The sequence below is a fragment of the Patagioenas fasciata genome, chromosome 17 (assembly GCF_037038585.1).
Source record: "Patagioenas fasciata isolate bPatFas1 chromosome 17, bPatFas1.hap1, whole genome shotgun sequence".
In the NCBI taxonomy this organism is placed as follows: Eukaryota; Metazoa; Chordata; class Aves; order Columbiformes; family Columbidae; genus Patagioenas; species Patagioenas fasciata.
In genome coordinates this window covers 2,153,734-2,176,043 of record NC_092536.1, presented here as the reverse complement: position 1 = coordinate 2,176,043, position 22,310 = coordinate 2,153,734, and the positions used below count along the sequence as shown (strand labels likewise).

The window sequence follows — 22,310 nt, the reverse complement described above, 5'->3', positions numbered from 1 at the left end:
GAGCCCAGGAAAATAATTAAACCATAAGTTCATCAGACTGACTGCTAGCTAATTCCAGGAATCTCTGTGCTCCTGTGAGTAAGGATTTTACAACACAGCACAACACTACGGTTCAGCATGGGAAAGCCATGTGGTTGTAGGAAGAAGGAAATGAAGTCTGCCCCGGGATGAAGGCGCCGCTCAGAGCCAGGGGAACCCCAGCACCCATCTGCTCAGCTCCATCTCGGATCAATTAAGCCCCATGCTCTCACCAAGCGGACATGCACTCAAACCCAAACCTGTTTGTAGGGGTTTGACAGCTTTGATTGACTTGTGGTCAAAATTAACGCTCAAAAAAGATTCTCAGTTGGCAGATGCCACTCTCGCCTTTTAGACTGCTTTAGTTTGCTTGGGGTTTTGATGAGTTTAAGGCAGGGGAAAGGCAGACATCTGTTTCATAAACAACATTTTTCCAGCTGTAGCTGGAACTTCTCCTGCACTAAATGTGCACACAGTGCTATCATCCTGAAAACCACACTGGTTTATCCCCAAATTGTAGAGGCAAATGATGAATCGATAAACACGGTAATGAAGAATTCAGTCCACAGTTCGTTCAACTGCATTGAAATTAGCACTTCATAAGCCACTTTGCACAGAGATTCTTTATGCAGAAAGTTCTCTTTGAAGGTCTATTCCAAGTCCACAGTCAAGGTAGCTCTGTGTGCGTCATATTCTGCTGCACATTCCTTTGAACAGCTGCCTTTGCAACTCGAGGCAGTTTGTAGACGGACTAATTAAACAATGGCCCCTGTGACCACGGGTCCTGCTGGGAGAAAACCGGGGATGACAACACACATGATGCCAGCAAAGAGCACAATCCGAGCATGAAAACAACCGTGAGTGCCAAAGGGTCGGGAAGAGAGCAAAAACTGATTGAAATATCTAAAACTATTCCTGATCAATGTGCTGTAGCGGGGTGTGTAGAAAGAGCCCCGAGACTGGGCACCCCGAGGTGACTGTCGGAGTGGCAGCAGGTCCGCCTGGGGCTGGGGAGACAGAGGTGCTGCAGCAAAGACTGTCAGAGAAGGGCAAATGTCAGCCTTCTCTGTGGCTACAAAGGTTCCCTTGGAACCACCTTTCTGCAGGAAACGGGGAAAACAGTATAATACATGTTACTGAAAACAAACTGGTCCTCTTGAAGGAAGTGTTGGTAACGCATTGATGAAAAAAATATCTATTTTTACGTCTATGTATTGCTTTCACTTAGAGATAAAGGGGATAAATACTTCAGTAATCTCAGTCACAAACCTGCCTTATTATAAGGATTACAGTCTATTAGGATTGTATAAAATTCATGGCAAAGCTTGTCATTCTACTATATCTCAATGACAAAAACCTCCTATTGTGTTTCAGGATCACAATTTGCTAATATTGCAAATATCATCGTGTTGTAACAAGGATAGTTTGGGGTAAATCGGCATAAATCCACTTATGGGTAACTTGTCCTACTCTTCACCCGGTCCACGGGTTGGGGAACCTCTGGGTGCCGGATAAAGCCCTGACAGCCCATCTTCTTCAGTTTGGAAGTTCCTCACTTGAATGTCGAAACCAAATGTTGGTATGAGCCCAATAGCAGCTGCACTGGGCACACGGGATCCCTCGTGCAAGAGCTGGCATGGACACTCACACAGGGCATTTCCGAGGGAGACGGAGAATTGTGGGTACAAGGGGCAATAAATTAGCCTCTAGGTTTGGCTTAACAAAGACATTTTTCCTCTTCCCAAAACATCTGCCTGGCAGTCCGGGAGTGACTGCTGGAGGACATTTACTGAAATGGTACATGCTAAAAAGTTTGGGTTTTTTTAAATTAATCTGACAGGCCCATCTGAAAGCGAATTTGGAGACCTTCCCTCTAGGAGACTCTGACAGAGCTCTCACCATACATATGTATGCACTGCTAGAGTGCAGCAGGGTACACTAATTAACTTTCACTCCACCTGGTCAAAAAAAGGGAAGAAAAGGCATGAATAGCATTGCAGAGTCAAATCCAAGGCAGTGCCATTAGCAAATCCTACTTGTATGAGCAGGTAGGCGATGGCTCTGCTGTGTACAGGTAGAATGTCTGATGTCAAATGTTCATTACGTTTGTCCTTGAAGCAAAGTTAGGCTGAAAGGTGGAAACTGGGTCGCTCAGTGTGATCCTATATATCAGATGCATTATCATATTTGGCTATGCATTGACTGCTCGGTGCTGGAACACTGGCTTGAGAAGTGTTCCGCTCTCAACAAGGGATTAATTAAAATAGAGGCTAAATGTTACTGATGTCGGTGATGCAGGAAAAGACTATGACCTGGTAAAAATCAAGATGGCTAAATGCAACATTAGACAACACAGAAATTCATAGTAAAACATCATTCAAAGAAACAGAATCCAATTTAAAATAATATATTTAGCCAATTATTTCAATAATTCATATCATGTCTTTCCAAGTTAAAAAGAAACCTGGTGTTCAAAATGTTATTTGCAATACATACTCTAATGGTAATGCAGGAATAAGGTAGATTCACATTTTCAAATACTCATTAATTTTCCAACACCGCTGAGAAGCGTATCTATTTACCCCATGATATAATAGGATAGTTTTAGTTTTGAATAATTTGACTTAAGCAAACGAGACAAAGAAAAAGGAACTAAGAATTCGGAATTTTGGGGATTTTGCTCGTGCTCAGAGACTGAGGACATGCGCTCCGTGTGGATTTTAAAAAGCTCTTCTGCACCCCTCTCCAAATTGCTATGTCTATGCAAATTGCCAGCTCTCATCTGCACTGCCTGACCGGAATGAAATTGGGTAGAAGTCGGTTCAGAATTAATTCAAGCAAGATATTGGAAATGTTCCTCTTACCGGTTTCATGTTCTGTGAAGTCACTTTGAAAGCAAAGGAGCTACAACTCCCATCAGGATATTGCACTTCCAAAGGTGAAAAATGAAGTTTCATCAAGCCAATAGTAATAGAAAGAAACCCCATGAGGTGCAGGTGGGTATTTAAGAGCCAGGTGGCTTCCTCTGGCCTGTCCCACACTGGGCTCTGCTCCTGGAACCACTTCACCCTCCAGTCACGACACTGTGGGTTTTTTACAGCATCACAGCAGAGAATTTCCCCTCAACTGGAACGGAAGGAGGAGAGAAAATGAGCCCTGCTGTCCTCAGTCTGCCATGTCCCTGTACCAGCGGCATCACCGGCTCTGGGCACAGAACTAGAGAGACGGGGATCCCTTCAGCAGAGCCCCTGGAACGCCAAGTGACCATCACAGGGACAGAAAGCAGGCGCCAGCAAGGCTCTAGGAAAAATAACACTATGGTCCTACTCCTTTGAAAGAAATACTTACAGAAAAAAGTATATTATCTCTATCATCCTGTGCAAAGCAAGTGCCAAAGAAGATTTGGGTGAGATCATGCACCAGAAAGGTGCAGGTCTCTTCACCTGTCACATATGCAGCAGGAAAACAGGGGAGTCATTAAGCTGGACTATAGTGTTCACCATAGTGTTCTGCTGTTCAAAATGCAGAAATAGTATTGGCTTCACAAGGTGCTACAAGTCCACTGTTCTTCTCAGAATCCAGCCTTGATCGTATTTCACAGAAACGTGAGACACCCAGGATGAACGTTCTCATTTACCAATGTGTGTTCCTAATTCAGCTTCTCAAGGGTAAGACGACAGAAAAACATGGATTAGATGGGACCCCCATATCCACAAAGTGCATTCAGTTTTATACCAATCCTCAAGTTCTGTACTGCATTCTCCTTACAGTTTTTCAGGGAATATCCAAATCCTTTTTCCCTAAACACAGAACCCTACTATTTCTATGTATTCTTGCCTGCTCAGAGATTTGTCAGCTTCATTCGCGTTTTTATCCCTAAGGGGCCCTCTATACCATCTCCACTCCCCATCTGTCATTTCTTGTCTCTCTTTTCTGGTATTTTCCTTTTAGCATTCATTCAATAAAAATATGATATTTACTTATAACCAAGGAACCTCTCAGCCCATTAATTTCTTTCTGGCTTCCTTCGAAACCCCTTCACAAGTTTTGGCTGTTGCTACTGACACAAATGGGGCTGCTTCCCAGCTCTCTGCGCTTGCCATGAGAGAGCAGCCCCTTGCAAAATAAGCTCTAGGACCAGAAGAACAGAAAAAGGCTTTTACCCGAGGACACTGAATTGCAAAGCTGACATTGCTGTTGCTAGCAAACTGCCCACTGATTTCACTGCCCACTGCGGGCAGCTCAGGTTCATTGCATACAAGTTTGTCTCAAGAAACCAGTGAAACAGCAAAATATTGCAAAGCGGTATTAAATCACACAGCTTTGCTCAGCAGGATGTATTTGGAAATCAAAGGGTGTAATATACATATTTGCTACTGTTCTGCACAATAAATTATTTATTATGTCTGTTTCTCATTTCAAGATGCCTAGACAGGTAGTTAAAAATACGTGAAGTGATTTATTCAAGGTTGGAAACACTTGCAGCATCCATAATATATCTCAAAATAAGTCAGGTTGCTTCCAGAATGTACTTCATTTTCACCGGTAGTTTTGAGACATCTATAAAACTTCCAAACAAGCTTAATAAATCTTCTCAAAAACAGACGCATGTAATTGATCCTATAAGCTTCCCGTGGAAAGCAGAGGCACCATTCATTTTTTAAACCCTGAGAGGTACACATCTATTAGCTTTCCTAAGGCACTAGCACTTCCCAAAATTCACTCATCTCAATCAAAACTGTGCTCTTTGATTTGCTTTTCCCTAACTCCACTTCCACCCCAGCTCACCTCCTGAACACACAAACGTAACCTTGTTATTTCAGGCAGTTCTGTCTCCTCGAAGTCAGAGGATGTTTTCCAGCCCTTTGGATTCAATGAGATGTTCACTCCAGTTTGTGCTCCAGAGAAAAGAACCTGTTCTGATGCTACTGCCCAATCCTCCTTGCATTCCTACCAGGCCATTCAAAATAGGACTTGGCCATGTCATTAGTAATTACTGCTTATTAAAGATAAGTATGATTGCTGACAAACATTGTACCCAGCCCCTGTTTTTCCGCTGGCTAAGCCAAAGAGAAATTCAACATCTGAACAACTTGCTTCTGTTTCATCCTATAAAATACATAAGAGGAAAAAAGGGACAGTATACTATAAGGTTCATGAAACAATTTTCTGTAAATCTCAGACCTTTAAACTATACTCATTGTGAAGGAAATGTAACACATCTCTAAAGGATTTTGAATGCTGCCTCATATATTCTGTCACTGGACAAATCAGAGTGCAAACGGCTGTTTTCTTAATACCCACAGGATATGAATGGCCCAGTTGAGTTTACAACAGTAATAAAGAACAGACTTTCAAATGAAGCATGAACTGATACATACAGCAGAGTGCAAAATAAACATACTAAAGCTGCTACATCATTCTGTCAAGCATACGGTTAAGTTATGATTTTATTTAGGGAACAGATTGTAAGAGTGAAGTGATGACAGATGAGGGTATGTTGGTCAGCCATAAATATGAGTGTTCTAATAGGAGCTGGGTTTGTTGCTGATCATCTGCTGCCACGCAGACTCCGCGAGATCTGATCGCTTAGAAAATACGGCTTCTCGAATCCGTGTTGCAGCTCATTCGCAACTTCAGGTTGCTCAGTTGCAAACAACCCATGAGCGCTGCTGCAGTTAACTTTGAAGAAAGCAAAGGTGGAGTTACATTTATGGACTCGATTAGACACCCTCGCTCCTTGTAAAAGGGTAGAGTTATTCCTTTAAGAGCAGCTTTCCCAGCACCTAATTCACTTTGGAAGAATCCATATGGCTGACAACAGCAGCTTTTGTCTTAGCATTTATTTAGTTTCAAGCAATGCAAGGCATCTGATAATCACATTTCTAGTTTTTCCAGAGCTTCCTAACACCTTGTATTCATTAGGGTTCCACAAAGAGCATCTTCTAGTTTGACTACCAAGGGCCAAGAAGTTTCACACCAGCACCTATATGAATTAATTATATGCACCATGCACACACAGGTTTTTTTCCAAGTGACATCCAGATCCATCAGGAGACGTCTCTGACATGGTTTCAAAGTTACTGGTGCCCAACTTTCATATGGTATTGCAGTCATCTATGGAAACAAACACCTCATCAGTAACAAGCTTGTGATATGAATGAATTGCCAAATCCTCTTCCCCTTCATGGAGACGTCAATCACGCACAGACCGTGACAATGCCAATGATGCTCCAAAGGACACGCTTTACATTTGAGCTGTTTATTTCAAGCTTGAACAAAACGCCTCACCAGAGCATACAGCTTTTGTTTTAGCTGAGCTACCTTTCCAGGCTCCAGCAAAGCCAGTTCAGCTTCTAGAAAAAGCCAGATCTACTCCAACATGACAAGGAGAAGTCTGCCGTAATTGCAAAAGGTTTTGCAAATACTGCCTTAAGAAACAAATGTACAGTCAATCTCCCAGCGCCTCTCAGAACGAGAAATATAAAAAAGCACACTGCGCACAATAAGGTTCTGTCTTACAGTACCATTGCAATGCATGCCAAGTGCTATGTTTTACAATCTTTTCCTAAAACAATAGTAAAGAGAGGAAAAAACAACACAAAACAAACCCCAACCAAACCTAACATTGAGCCTATTCAGGTGCGGTTACTCCACACACACACTGCTGACACTGGGTACATAACAGCGCCTGGCCGGGCTCAAACAGAAAAACACCCGAACACAACAATATGGGCACAAAACATCACAAAGGATTATTGCCATCTTCAAATGCACCCATTTAAGTTCAAAGACTAAAGTGACAGACTGTCTGCTAGACAGCAACTTATTAAATTGCTTACAGCTTTGAGTAGCCACTAGAAACATCTTTCATTGCATTTATATGTAGTTTTGAAATGAATTTTAGAGGGATTCTAGACACGTTCCATGGATAAAGAGCTGTAGAAAATTCAGTCTATTCAAAATGGCCAGTACTTCTACACTCATCATAAGAAGCAAGCATCAGGTTCCTTTACAATTGTACACACTCGTGACAGATTTTTCAGGTTACACAACTGAAAATCTGCACGGTGACCCACTCTGCAATGCTGGGTAGGGACAAACATGGGGTACCAGCGCTGTTAGTTGCAAGCCCTGGAAAGAACATTCTTTTCATGCTCTCAGGATTTACACCAAAGTAACGTGGCTCTATCACACTGACTCCTGTCACACATCACAAGGGTTTCCCTTGACGATCCCTGTACAACCGGAATAAACTAGCATGGTTTCATTGACTCTGGAGCAATAGGCACTGCACTAAGTCTCAAAACCCCCTTTGTTTAGTTCCAAGCTCCCAGGCAGCCCGACTCACAGACCAGAGACACCCATTCAGCCCTCCCATACTTCAGTTCTCCATCTGTAAATCAGGATGCTGACATTGACTGCTCCATACAGGTGCATCTGTAGATGAAAATACTGTATCAGAGCTTGTTGTTATAGTTACTGTTGAACCAGGGTGATTTACAGCAGATATTATGTTGGGTGGTTTTTGTTCTTTTGTGTTTGTTGTGTGTTTGTTTTTTTTTTTTTTTAAATCAAATGGATAAGTAATAATACCCAAAAAAAAAAGACAGACATTAAGTACATCATAAGCAGAATGCAGTGAAGGAAGATGAGATCAGCTGTGAGTAGGCTGCTGTCCTATATGAACCTTCCATTTGATTACTATTTATCAAAGCAGCAGCACTCAGTCCCATATCCAAAGTGCCTGAGAATATTCAGCACAAAAGCCTCGGTAACTCACTCCTCTTGAAATTATTCTGAGCCACTAGAGTCATAATTACACTGTCATAATGAAGAGGAAAAAACCCTTCTAACAACTAAATTCTTGTTGTAAATTGCATTATGAAAGCAGTAATTCCCTCTGAAGTAGGCATTATCGTGTCTTACTGCCCACATCAGCTCATTATGGTGCCTCTGCTATCCCAGTGGAGCCTTCGCTTCATAAATGAATGTTTGGGGATGATATTGCCAACTCGGGACTTATTACTTAATTGAATATGGAAACATTTAGGTCATTAGCATACATTTAGAAGTGTCTTATTTCACAGATGTGAATTTATCTTGGGGAATGCACTTCTTTCTTCCCTCCCCCTTTTCATCTTTCCTTCCCTGCAGCCAGCTTATTTATTCAGCTGGGTCCTAGTCCATCCATTTGCAAGCCTGTGGTGAATGGCTTTATCTTCTAAAACATTCCGGAACTGACATTTGGAGTCTATTTTTCAAGAAAACCTGAACAGCCACGCTCTTCCTATTCTTCACAACAGAAAAGTATCATCAACTCTAGATGATTAAAAAAAAGCATAAACTTGGTCAGCTAAATAATGAGATCTTTCAGGTATTCTAAATTGTTTTATCCACCTAATTATTACAAGATCTCCATCCAAGCCACGCATAAAGCTCAGGTAGGTTGCTCAAGCCCTGATCTCCACTGGACACAGCAGCCAGAGAACAGCGGAGGGTCTCCAAAGCCTGAAGGCTGCAGATCACTAGAGCGTGATGTGCTCCATACAATAATTTCCTGGACATAGTTCTAGCAGTCCAAGCTACCTCAACTGTGTCATCTGCTTAGAGAGCACAAAACTCTCTGACCATTCCTTAGGCAGCAAGGAGTAAAACATTGAATGTTTGAGTAAAACAGGTTCATGCATCCAGTTCTGTATCAGGTCTATATCTGTATACTCTCCTATGTCTGGGGGGTGGGAATATGCCAATATTCAAAAGTATGAGATTTTGTGCACCCTGACTCATCCCTGTGCCATTCCCAAGTCACACAACCTGATTAGTAAGTGTGTGTAGGTATTTGCACAGGTTCTCCCCGTTTGCTTCCATGAATTTATAAGCGTGCAACAAAACCAGCACATTCATGTTGGTGTGTGCTATGATGTGCTACCCCCTCTGAAACCACCTTTCTACTGATGCCAGGCTGTACTGTGTAGGGAGCAGCTTTGCCACCCAGTTGTGAATTCCAGCAGCAACTCTGAGGCTCAGCAAGTTACTGCTGGGTGCCCAAAACTCTGTGCTATGCAAGCTTGCTCCAGCTCCCAGGAACAGCCCTTCTTTGACATCAATTTCTTTCTGAAAAATGCTCGAAATCACACTGGTTGCAGTCTTTGCTAACTGGCACTGGGAAACCCGCTGGCTCTGTTTGGCCCGGAGGTTGAGCATCTTGTGTCTGTTCCTTCCTCCTCCCTCCCCTCCTGCTCACCTTGGCCCTGGGAATATCGCTCTCCTAGTGCTCCACGTGGCACTTGTCTGAGTGCTTGAACACCTGGAAAAAAGGGCCACTTTCCACAGCATCTGTGTTAAAGATGGAAATGATGCTGGTGGAGAGATGGTGTTATCACAGGAAGGTGTTTTAGTCAAAAGGAGCCAGGATCCATGAAAGAGGCAAATACAATAGCTGCTTTTATTGAAACTCTGTTACAAGTTTATATTGTTCCTTCCAGCAGCTTTGATGTTTATTCTCTTCTTTGCAGCTCCTTTCTGTCTTAGCAATGCACATACCTATAGCTCACCTCCCTCCCCCTTCTATTTAAGCAGTGGAAGGCCTATTTAAACATTTCTTTGAACTACAGTGGTAATATTGAAAATTGACTTTCCCCTTCTGGGTTTGGATTTGTCCACAAACAATTGCTTCAGCTGCTGGCGACTTACATTTTTCTTTCAGGTTTTACAGACAGCTCCAGCCTACAGACTGGCAAAGCAATTACTGCCTCCACAAAAGCTGGATCACAGGTACGGTTTAGAAAGGGGATTTTAACATAGATTTTTCTTCTCGACATAAATCAAATCAAAGTCTATTAGCATTTCTAGTTGCAGAGTAAAAAAAAGCCTTCATATATGAAGTCTAAATGTTCAAGAACCAGAGGGAAGCAATCCTATTCCTTAAATAAAATAACAAAGCAAGCAAGCAAAAACCCAACAGATGATATAAAGCCTTTTTCAGTATCTATTAGCTTGAGTAATGAATACTTAAAATAGGCAATTCCTCAAAAAGACAATGATCCTTAAAACCAAACACTTCAGAGCTTTTAGGTATTAGATCCAAAGTGTCAAATTGTACTCACTTGGTGTCTGATTTTAGCCGCTGTTCCTTGCGGAGTGAAGCCGAGGATTCACTCATGTACTGTATTTTAACAATGAGCAAGAAGAGATGGGGAGATTTTATAATTTTGCAGACATGAAAGATCTTTTGTTTGGAAAATTGATACCCATGAATAAGTGGAATTATATAAAGTAACAAGACCATTTACTAAAATATACCACGACTTCACACAGGTGTTGTAAGGATGTGTCAGATCCATTTCTTTAAGAAAAGTAATACATTTAAAAATATCTAAAAGGGCTCAGGCTTGCCATCAGAAATGCAAGCTAACGTTACACTTCTTGGTGATCAAAAATGCGCTTTGAGATCGCCTGAAGCATTTCATACATTTGTGTTCATTCCTGATAACTGTCCCCCTTAAAAAGAGGGAAAGCAACATTGTGAGAAGTCAAAATATTTCAATATTTTCAAAGCAAAGCAGTAACTTGCAGGGCTCCTGGACAGACAGACAGTGGCAAGGCTGGTCACAGACCCCACCATGGGACTTCGTGTAGGTGCTGGGACACACCAGAGCTAAAAAGGTTTGCATTGGGTTTTGCACAGGACTTGCTTTAGAAATTGGCACCCAAAGCAGACGCGAACTTGGCCTTGTGACAACTTTGGGAGCTTTTCCTGTCCCACAACAAAAGTACAAACCTGGTTTGCTGTCAAGGAAATGGGAGGCGAATGGATAGTGACCCATTCGCAGGGCTGTCCCTGGCCCTCAGCTTGGAGGACACACTGGTGTTACATGTATAATCCCCTTGTCCTGATAAAACAACAAGAAATCCTTGCTCAGATCAAACAGCATTAGGGACAGTGTGTGCACAGCAAAACACTCTGTGCGTTATCTCAAAACACAATGTTTGATGCTTCTTTATCTGCGTTAACACACCTTAAAGTCACGCTGTCCCCAGTACGACGCCTTCACCCAAACCCTCCTTCGTGTTGGCTTCACTTTATCAGTCAGCAGGGGATTTAAGTACATCACAGTGACATCTCCCACTATTAGGTGAGTGCGTGATGGATGGCAGGAGCAGCACCTGCAAACAAGGCGGCTCACCCCTTGTCGGTGCCAATCACACTTGCCATCTGTCTGCCATTTATCCAGCGCAGACCTGACAGCCTTTTTTCATATTGTTTCAGTTCTTGCCACAAAGGAGCCTCTCACATTTTCTCCGCTGAGAATCAAGAAATACCACGGGAAGAAAATAAAACTCAAAGACATTGATTCCAGATATTTAACTTGTAGTATCCCCCCAAAAACAAAACAACAACCCAAGCTGCACAGAGACTATCTACCACAAACAGCAGTTATCCTGGGGTTTGTTAGCAGAACACCAGCGTACAGATCACACAGCTTCACGTTTCCAGCTGCACTTACTCCCTGCACAGGCTGGGTGCTGGTCTGTGTATTGACAGCAGGGTTACAGGGTTTGGAGTGTGACTGTAGCTCTTGGGTACCATCGCAATGCGATAAACCATAGTAACAGTCAGACTGTTCATGTGAGTAATGGTTTGCTCGATCTCAGTTTTTTGACACTTGCTCAGTCAATGTTATTTTGATTCTCAAAGCAGAGGATCTTAACTGGAATAATCTTAACAGAAAGAACTATTTTCTTCTTAATATAATCTGCCAGTGCAAGAGGAGGCAACAGAGTGCCCTGGAAGTCAATATTCTTTAATACTTGTCTCCATACTGCTACTGACGATTCTGGGGCCATTAGCAAATCACTTAGAAATGCAGGAAAGCTATTTCCCCATCTTCTAGATGGGGAAAATTATATTTGCTTGACTACCTCATAAACAGGCTATGAAAGTTAATTCATACTGGTACAGTATGCTGAACACAACAGAGGAAAAAGAAGCCTGGGAGCGAAGTTTTTATCAACCAGTAGCATGGGTGTGATTTCACCTTAACACTACTTCAGAAAGGACACCACTGTACAAGCTTTTATTAGGAAATCACATTTATTACGATGCAACAATCAAGACACAAGACTGTCATCATCTTAGGTGCCAGTACATGGCTCCCACTTGCTTCAACATGTCACTTCTCTGGTTTATGCTGCTGAATCACTAAGGGAAGAGTCAGCCCAGAAGACCACGGAGAGCGATTCCCCTTGTTGAAGGCCACCCTCGCACAAAGGGCAAACCAAACTACAACGCCTGCAAACCTTGGGGATACGGTAAGCTTGCTGTTTAAAATCCCAAGTTACTGTTAAACAGTGTCAGGCATTGGTGCCTTTCCTAAACTGTCACTTTGCCTCTAGTCTATGTAAAAAATAATAACAAAAAAAGGTTCAGACTGCTGCATCTTTATCCTCTTTTCCCTCTGAAGGATTAGGCAGGTTCTAAGTTCTCAGATTTCCTTAGTACCTTTCCTTAGTTCCTTCATCTTTTGGTCATTCTTTGCATTGTGCCCAAGACATTTTACCGAATGTTGAGAGAGGCAAGTAGGAAGAAAATATCAGATCTCCCCAAGTTCCCTTCAATGCACTTTTTTATGCCTTCTAAAAATCAAAGTCATATTCAGCCACTAACATTAGACATGTGAATTCTGGAAGTTCCTAATCTGCTGAGGTTATGTGTGTCATAGACAAGACTTTAGGAGCTGTTTAAAGCAGAAGATAGAAGGGGATGGTTGAGTGACAGAACAAACCAAAGCTACAGAAGTAGGAGGTGAAAAACGCACATTCGGATTCTTTCCAAACAAATTCAGGCTTGGGATACCATGAAACAGCCGCATCATCCAAGGCCAGGAGAAAAAGCCCAGCTCATTACCGAGTTTTATGTGGCTGGTAACCTTCCTGATCACCACTTATTGCCCAATTGTTTCTACCACTAAAATATTATTTAGTTCAGCACTAAGAATAAAATTTGATTTAGCTCAGCACTAGAGGAGCACACAAGCAATTTGATAAAATGTCAGTCCTGTTCAGATTTTCTTGCTGTATAAATTGAGTGCTAATGATCTTGACTCTGCCACCCTCATGTATTTATGCAGCCTTTTTCATGTTATTGATTGATAGTTAGACAAAATGACAAATAAGAGAAGCTCATGTAACCCAAACTCTAGGGGCCTGTTAGGAAAAATTTCTCCCAATTACCAATGAGCATTGCTTATTCACTAGCACAGTTTCACACTAGTCACTGTATTCCCATAATTATCATCACAAAGACAACACAAAAAGTACCGTGGGCAGACCACAAACTCTCTCAGTGGTTTATGAAAATGGTACCTACACATCTCTGGCCCCAAGTTTGGTTTACGAATGCAAAAATATCATAGATACAATTTATATAAAACTCACCTTTCTCACAATATTACTTTTACAAGTTCCCAGCGCAACCTTTAGTCATTTCCTAAAAATAATGGGATTTTATACTTTTCAATTCTTTTCTCTGGAATTTTAGTGATAGAGTTTGACAGTGAAATCCAAACTATATATAGGTTATGATAGTGTAGATCAACTTAACAGTATAAAATCAGGACACTTCTTGCTGCTAGTGAAGCTAAACTGGATTTCCTCCAAATGAAAAGATTTTCCAATAGCTCAGCTGTAATAGCTGAAGAAACATTTAAGGCCACAATGCTATGAACATAAAGATTGTGAGAAAGGCAGGATTCTTTAACTGGAAAACCAATCCTCATCTCTTCCACTTAAGAGTTTACTCTCCTTCACAATTTTTAATGTTGATTGAGAAAATACATACATCAAAAGGAAGATCCTACAAATGTTAAATAATTCAGGACTGTTCCAATTTATTGGTGATAGGATATATTTCTCGCTCAAATACAAATCGAATTTAAGCCAATAAGCAAATCAATCATCATTGCAGAAGTGATCGAACAGATGACCTGTGAGGTTTGATGGATTATAACTGTCCTTTGTATTTATTGAGTATCTCCAAACAAAAGTTCTCAATTAGTTCATTCATCACAGAGAAGCAGCACATTTTGCCACCGTAGATATTACTGATTTCTTCTTAGCAGATGAGGAAAGCAAAGACTATGAGTTCATTTTTCAAAACCTGTGACTGCATGTATTTTTATCCCAAATTTCCTTTGTCCGCAGCTGTGATGCCGCAGGGCATCACAGTGGGTTCCCCACTGGCGTTGTCACCTTCTAGACCAGTTTGTGATTGCTCTGAAAGGTCATTTCAGAGTTCGGCATCCCCAGAAAACACCTGGTGATTTCACACTGGATGTGAAGGAAACCAGAATTCTGGTTTGATGAATTCCAGTACCTAACTTAAAGGATTTAAGCTGGAAGATCGCATATACAAATCTACACAGATAAAGTCAGTAGGAAGTGTCAGAGAGCGATGTCTACTTCTTCAAGGCCCACAGCTTAGTAGATGCCGCTTGGAAGACGCAGCACTGCGGAGCACAGGCTGCCTCAAGCTATTGGGTCACCTTTATACCCTGTGCGCCTGGGGGGCTGCTCACTTGAATTCAGACAACTAAATTCTATTTAAGTGTTATTTTGGAGCATCAGGTTCTTTCTTCGACTGGTCTTGGGCATCCATGTCACAATGAAAAGTCTATAACAGCTACAAATAGCAAAGCTTGTCTCCCAGCTTGCATCAATTCCGTCAATCACAAGGTTTTCTTTCTTCTCTTGGAGTTTAGTTTTCCAACTCCAGCAGCACCTCTTGAATGCATTAGGTCACATACATAAAGGAAAAAACAGACCTAAGCAAACAGCACAATTAACTAATTTTCTCTATTTAGGTCTTCATACAAAACCATTCCAATTTCTGGCAATAAAATGCCAGGTCCTCTCTTCAAAACACATCGTTCCCATAGCCCTTTGCACTCCTATGTGTCTTTTACAGCACAGTACACGTTCTCACTTCGTACCATCATTTCCCATGCTTGCAGTGAGGTCATTACACACTATAACACAAACGTAGCTGATCTCAGCGGGAAGAAAGCCTGTGCCCAGGAAAGAGAAAAGAGTGAAAGCCCCAGGTAAGTAGGGGAGCAAAAAAGAACTGTTTGCAAAGTGTGTATTTTGCATAAAAGTCTACTTGCCATAGGAGAGCAAACCAGGAAGAGGGCTTTCACTCCACAGCACCCTGGCAGCTCATTTCGCACCTAATCCAGGAGCATCTTGGCTGCAGCAGGGTCAGGAACCCTGTCCCCTCTGGTGCCACTCAGAGCCCTCAGCTGCAGAAACCCACAGCCCTGCGTTGAGCAACTCTGGATGGATCCCATGAATATCCAGGGCTTATGAAGCCTAAAAAGCTCTGCCTTATCACACGGCTACATCTAAACTCCTGTTACCAACAACCGGCTCTTACCGACCCTTTCTGGGGAGCTCAGCCCTTCAGTGCAAGTTCCCAGCCGTATTTGCAGTGAGGCTGTACAGCCGTAGGCTGGGCTGGAGGATGCTCAGGGAAAGGGCTCGTTACTCCCATGCTTCTGCTGCAGATACTGCTGGCAAAACAGATGAACAGAGGGGAAAAAACAACCAACCAACCCAGCCAACCACACATCAAAAAAACCCCAAACACACACACGCCCCCCAACAATGACAAACCACCAAAACAAACCCCAGTGGAGGTGGGCTCCAGCAGAAAATCAAAATATACAGCACTCTCCTCATATGCTAAACATTAGAGAAAAGGACACGCAACAATAGCAACACAGCTACATTGCAGCTAAAAATAAAGTCAGAATGCACTTCTCCTAAATGGGAGCAGCGTTAGACCCCGCATCCCCCAGGCCCAGGACGTTCCCGCTGCCCCGACACCGCCACGCTGCGGCACACACCGGCAGTTCCCAGCAAAGCCCACATCACAAGGTGAAGGGAGACAGATGCAACAAATCCACACATTTCCCAGTGTCCTGGCAAACTCTGCTATCCCCGTTTCCATTGCAGAAGAAACAAATTAAAAGAATTTTTTTTCTACATTTTTGAGGGGGAGAAAAGAAGATTTGGGAAATTAGAATATCTATAATCATCAGTTGCTGTCAGACTTCATTCACTGCTCTAACAGTAATAACTGTATAGAATTTAGCACGCAGGATTCATTAAGTATAACTATAAATTGAATAGCTGTAACAAAAAAAAAGCGCTACAACTTTTTTCCCTCATGAATATTTCTGTGCCTGACATTGGGCACCTTACGGCAATTCCACCTCCAGCCTTTCTTTTTGATTCATCTCCAGAAGCAGCAAAACAAATGTAAAAGGTTGCAAGCAGAAAGTATCAATGCTCTCAACATTAAAACAAAAATGAAGCTTTATTTATTGGGCTGAGCAAAAACATGCTCATACAAAAGAACTGTATCTACACTGTAGATTCAGAAAGCTCATGTTCCTAAGTTCAGAAAAATATGGCATTCTTACATATTTTAATTGTGAAGTGTGTAACACAGGACAGTGTTAATAACCAGCAATAATTTGGGCTTGCAGCAAACAAATTGTAATTGCATAACAGTAGAAGCTCTGAAGCATTAATTACTGAAGGTATTTTGAAGGACTGACATGAAATAACACTTCATACACTTTCCATTCTCAGCAAAACCCTTCAGATAAAGATTGCCTTTCTGTTCCCTTTTCCAGCATACGTATCTTGAAATTTGGAGAAAACCAGTAAAATAAAATAGACCAGAATATTTTCCACAAACTGCAGGAATCTTTCAACCCCTTTTGTTGGGGAGGGTAGAGCCTATTCCAGCTTCTCTGGTCCCCAGGATGTGACAAGGTGAGCAGACGGTGTGCGGGAGCTCAGGGGTCGATGCCCGGGGCTGGGCAGGGCGAGGGACGCTGAGGTTGGGATGGACCAGCACTGTTTGTGCCTCTGCACACAACGCTCCCATGTGGCCAGCAATGAAGAATACAATTAATAATTAATTTGCATTCAAAAGGAGAGACTATAATGGGATAAAGGCACAGCACATTCATCAGTCCATTCTTAAAGCCAGTGCTCCAGTCCAAGTTCCCAACCTGGTGCTTACAGCAGTGTTCCATATTTAGCCATCATTTACCTTTTTATCATCTCCTTCCTTCCTTTTCTTTAATTCACACCCTTGCAGAGTCAAGACAAATATTTTTAATTCCTCTAGTTCATTAAGAAGCAAAACATAGACCTTGGCCCTTATGTTCCAAGTCTTTCGCAAAATTACAAACAGTCCATCAGTTTCACGTTCACTAAGCTGAATCTTGCACTGCACAGAACGGCAGTATGAGGTTTAAAAAAGGCACCTTTCTCTAAATATTTTAGTATTTAGCATTTTCTAGGAGGTTCCTCTTGGAGACAATTTCCTATTAGAAAGGGGAGAGAGTTTAACGATTGTTTTGAAATGAAAAATATTCAGTAGTGATGAGTAATTCTTGACTTCTGGTTGTTTTGCATGGCTGTTTCTCTTTTTTTGACCTGTATATCCTATATTTTCCATCTGTTCAAGCCACAATTTCCAGTCCACTGGAGCAAAAGCAATGGTAAAAGCATTTTGCCAGCAGCCCTTGGCCTCACTTTCTGAATACAGTTCCAAGTCTTGCTGCCACTCAAGGTACAACTTCTAAAAATAAAGGACTGTTTCAAAATATAAACTAACACAATTTTCTCAAAAAAAGAGTTGGGGGTGGGGGACTTTCCTTTATCAGAGATCAGAGTGAGTAGAGAACAGATAGAAGCAGCACATGCTGGTTTTATTGATAATTAGAACACAGGAGCAGAAACCCTAGAACCCCATTATCCATTACTGCACACACGGGTTTTGGTCCCAAGGAGCAGAGCTGCCCTGGCAATCAGAGGACACAGCACAGACGTGGTCACTGTTCCCAGCGCTGCTGGGTTGGACAAGGGGAACGGAGGAGGAGGAAAATAACTGACTTGCTAAAAGTCACACGGGAACCTTATGGATTATTGTGTCCTAAGTCTGTGTCTGCAAGGAGAGATCTGGCGTCTGGTGAAACGGGTATCTTGGAACACATCACTTTCTCTACAGCCCTTCCAAGGAACCTGACCACATAGTGGGTTTTAACATACAATCCTGCGCTTTCCCCATCTAGTTTCTATTGCTACCCTTTCCTATGTATTATGATCAATCATTTTACTGGTTATTTACATGAATGGGCCATTCCTGCTCCTTTTTGCTCCACCCAACTGATAGGATGGAGAGCCTTTCACATGTCTGTTCACACTCTCATATTTACACATGTTCTAACAGGAATGAAGTTTCTTTCAGTCTAGCCTGACTCAACATCTGCACCTCTACAAACCAAGAGAATTTCAAGGTTTAGAGACTTCAAACTCAATCAGGTCATAGAAGAGGTCTCTGATGGGATTTATATCATGACAGCTGGAGGGTCTGTTCTGAAATCAGAACAGGTAGAGTATCACAAACGCACAACCACGTCCAAACAGAACCTATATACTATAATCACAGAATGATTTGGGTTGGGATGGACCTTTAAAGATCATTTAGTTATGGACAATTGACATACTAGACCAACTTGTAAGATTCTCAGTCCTGAAATAAGGCCTTAAGTCAGTGAAAGGTTACTTCAATATCTAACCACTCAGAGTGATACCTCCTCCTAAAGAGAGGGCCACGAAAGAGGCATCTTGTCCAACACTGGGGTTATAGGAGAACCCAACCTAGAAAATAATTTGAACCAAAGCAATTAATCAAGCTCAATTTTTGCTTCTACCTTTTATTAGTTTTTGCCCTTAGAGTAGCAGATACACAGATAAATTAGCAACCACAAAAAACAGAATTAGTGATGTACGTGTCCTGGGGGGATGAACGCAGAATATAGATGCTGATATTCTGACCACAAAACCAGCCAAACAGAAGCTCAGACACACTGTAGCTCGATCAAAGACAGGCAGCGGTGGAGCTGATATGAGAACTATTCTGATATTGCTGCAGATTATCATCCGAAAGCCAGTTACTGTTGCAGAAAGCAGGTCAGGAGAAATCAAAACTCATGGAAGTGAGGGCAGGCCGTTACACAATTTTATGTGTCTAAAAGGTAACAGCAAAGTGGTGTTTTTGAAGAAGAAAATGCCACATCTTTCATTTTGATCTGATTTTCGCTATTAGCTTTAATTTCTATTTTATGATACCTTAGATCTTAAAATAAAAAGCCAAAATTTAAACACATTGTTTCCTTTTTGTTCCAGAAAATTAAATTTAGAAGCATTCATTTAGATGTTCCGTTGTTTAAATTAGGATGAAAACTGAGCAAAGTAAGATTTCTGAAAATTTTAGAAACCTCCACATAATTATGATGTTTCTAACGAGCTCTGCTTTTAACTGATCACAGCTCGAGGAAATAGAGATGCTTTGAAGTCAGATTTCTAGGACTCTGAATTTACAGAGTAAGAACAATGAACAGTTTTCACCTTAATTCTCTCTTAGAAATAAAAGGTTTTTAATGTTTATATTTCAACCAATTTTCAAATGTAATAGAAGTCCCCATGCATGTCTGCAGTAACATCCCTTAAAGACACTGGTACAGAGAAAGATAGAAAGGTGTCCCCGAATGCCTACTATTAGGAACTCAGATTGTCCATCTTGAAATCAGTCACTCAGGAAACAATTTAGAGCTCAGACAGATTGACTCAGACAACGAAAAGCAGATATGGTGAGGAGAGTAAATAGACAGATAGCCTGCGGGTGCTGGGCTCTGCCAGGTGAGGAGGAAACAACCGTTCTTGAGTCAAACACCCAGGTCAGTCCTGACCTCAGAAGCCAAAGTCCAACATTTACCTCCAGTTCTAAAAGAGCTGATGTGAGTCATAGGTAAGGGATAAAGGAATGAAATCAGCTCTACACACACCACTTGTCAGCCACACAACCCTGGTTGACAGCACAGGAACACAGTGGCAACTGAAGTCTCACTTGCACATCTGCATTCGGTTTGCCCCCATACAGCCTCAAAGTCTCTGCTTTTCTTCCCTTTATGATACCACTGGTTCGTTCTAGTGAGCTTCCCACTGTAACATCCTAATGCTTAGAAAACAACCAAGTAAATCAACGTGGAGCTTGATGTTACATTCAGAAGACAACCACAACCTGCCACACGTATTTTTCATTTTCCAAAATGGTTTTGGTATGTCATTAATGCTTAGGAACCTCAAGCATCCCATAAAACAGAACCAGGCTTAAAAGAATTTGGGGGGAAATGTTTAAGCATATAAATACTACTTAGATGCCTAATTCTTGCTCACTTCCTATAAATATCTTTGCGGATTTGAGCTTTACTAATCTTAACATGAGTTCAACGAGAGATTAGGAGCACTGCAAACTCCAGCTCAGGAGACTCTCAATGTTATCTCCTATTAGCACACAGATAGGTCCCAGCTCTACTATTTCAATTTTTGTAAGTAGTACTTCAAAGGACAACTTCAAGAAAAGGCCTTTTTTCGCTCAAGATCACATCTCAGACAACTCACACAATATTAGGCCGAACAATAGGAGAAATGTTGAGTCAGCCAACGACAATACCATTTCTGTAGAGCAGCTACTGAAGGATTGTTGGGCAATTTAATACATGAGAAAGTGTTTTCCCGTATCAAGAACAGAGAAACAATAAAATAAGGTACCAAAGAAACACAAACCAGCCTTACCTCAGTGTGAACTGATCTTCTGTTGAATTTTTAGCAACAGATACAAGGAAAGTCAAAATGTCACCTTGCTTGACAGTCTTTGGTGCATACTGGATGGCAATATTATTATCCAATCTCATTTCATTTAAGGAAGGGACAGCACGTGTCTGGTAAAGGAAAACACTTCCAATCCTCTGCAAGGGAGGTCCCGACTCATCAATGTCATTGCGCCCTGGTCGGATCCCATTATTTTTCCTTACATCCTCCTTGGTGCACTCCCCTTTCTCATCTCCTGGTTGTATGGCATAGTAAAGCTCCACAGGGCTCCCTTCAGATTGATCCATTTGTTTCTTACGGCCAGCAACAACCGTGGGGGGGTTAAACCAGCCTGGCAGGAGCTCCAGCTCCGCCACACACAAGCCCAGATCCCCTTGGAGGCGGCAGCTGCCTCTGACCTCCCGCGTCTCTCGGAACGCGAACACGCGCAGGCAGGGCAGCCGCTCCGTGCTGCTGTAGTCATCCCAGTCCCTGCCCACGATGTAGAACAGCACCTGGACTTTGGGCTTGCTCGGGTAAATTTTGTCACTCATTATGAAGGCCTGAAGTTTCCAGTTAAAGGAGAACTTGTTAGTAGATCCAAATGGATTTGAAGACAACATTAAGTCCTGGGGCACTACTTGTTCAATGGAAAAAGGTCCATAGCTGGCATTTAACACTGGTGGCCTCTTGGATTTGTAGATCAGAAAGGACTCCACTCGGGATTGCAAGCTAGAATTCCTCATAATATCCTGGTTGGCTTCCTTAAGAAAGAAGGAAACATCCGCATTGTGGATACGATAGGTCACAGGCAAGTAAGTTGGCAGTAAAGAAAACCTCTGTATACTCTCCAGGATCCCTCGACTCTCAGTCACTGTTGAAAGGAAAGGAGAGTTTAAAAGATCAGATCTTCATGTCATACTGTGATACAACCTTGCTGACTTGACTGGGGGGACTGACAGTGCTGTAGCTGCTATCAGTGGCACTAGCAAGTATCATCAATTCATGCAGAGGTAGCCTAGGTGGACGATGATTTATCTAGTTAGCTTGGAAAACCACAGGTTCTATGCTCTACATGGCAGCCAAATTAGAAGAAGGAGCCTGGGTAGGTTTACCTGTGCCACAGGTCACATCTTCACTTGCAATGCACATTTATTACTGGAGAGCAAAATTACCCAGTCAGCATCTGTAACATAAGATCACTGCACAGGCACATTTGAAAAGGAATTTGTTCACTAAAGTTACAACTGTACAGAAAACCAATGCAATGATTTTACATCAAACGCTGCACATGGACCACTTAGAGCTCACTTCAATCTTCTTTTCAGCACTCTCAAGCAATACATGGACTTTAAGTGGTTTCCTGCACAAGGCTGCATTTCACTTTAAGAATAGTTGGCACAATAACCATTTACACAAAAGCTCCTTTACAACACTATGGTGCTAGAGGATTTCAAAAGGAGCATTATTTGCATCCAATGTATAGTCCCTTCCATTTGGCTTCATCTATGAAAAGAGAGGTTTTTCTGTAAATATCTATCACGATTCATGCCACT

At 42.0% G+C, this 22,310-nt stretch overlaps 1 protein-coding gene across 2 annotated transcripts in view; it reads right to left on the bottom strand.

Annotated features, from left to right (window-relative positions):
* TMEM132D (transmembrane protein 132D) overlaps window positions 1-22,310 on the bottom strand; it is a 203,609-nt gene that overhangs the window by 138,661 nt on the left and 42,638 nt on the right. For both annotated transcript variants that reach the window (XR_011741702.1, XM_065851960.2), the window contains exon 2: window positions 20,740-21,628. Coding sequence is in view for 1 of the 2 variants with exons in the window: in XM_065851960.2 (XP_065708032.1) it covers window positions 20,740-21,628 (889 nt within the window). In the remaining variant the exon portion in view is untranslated. The remainder of the gene's footprint in view (window positions 1-20,739; window positions 21,629-22,310) is intronic.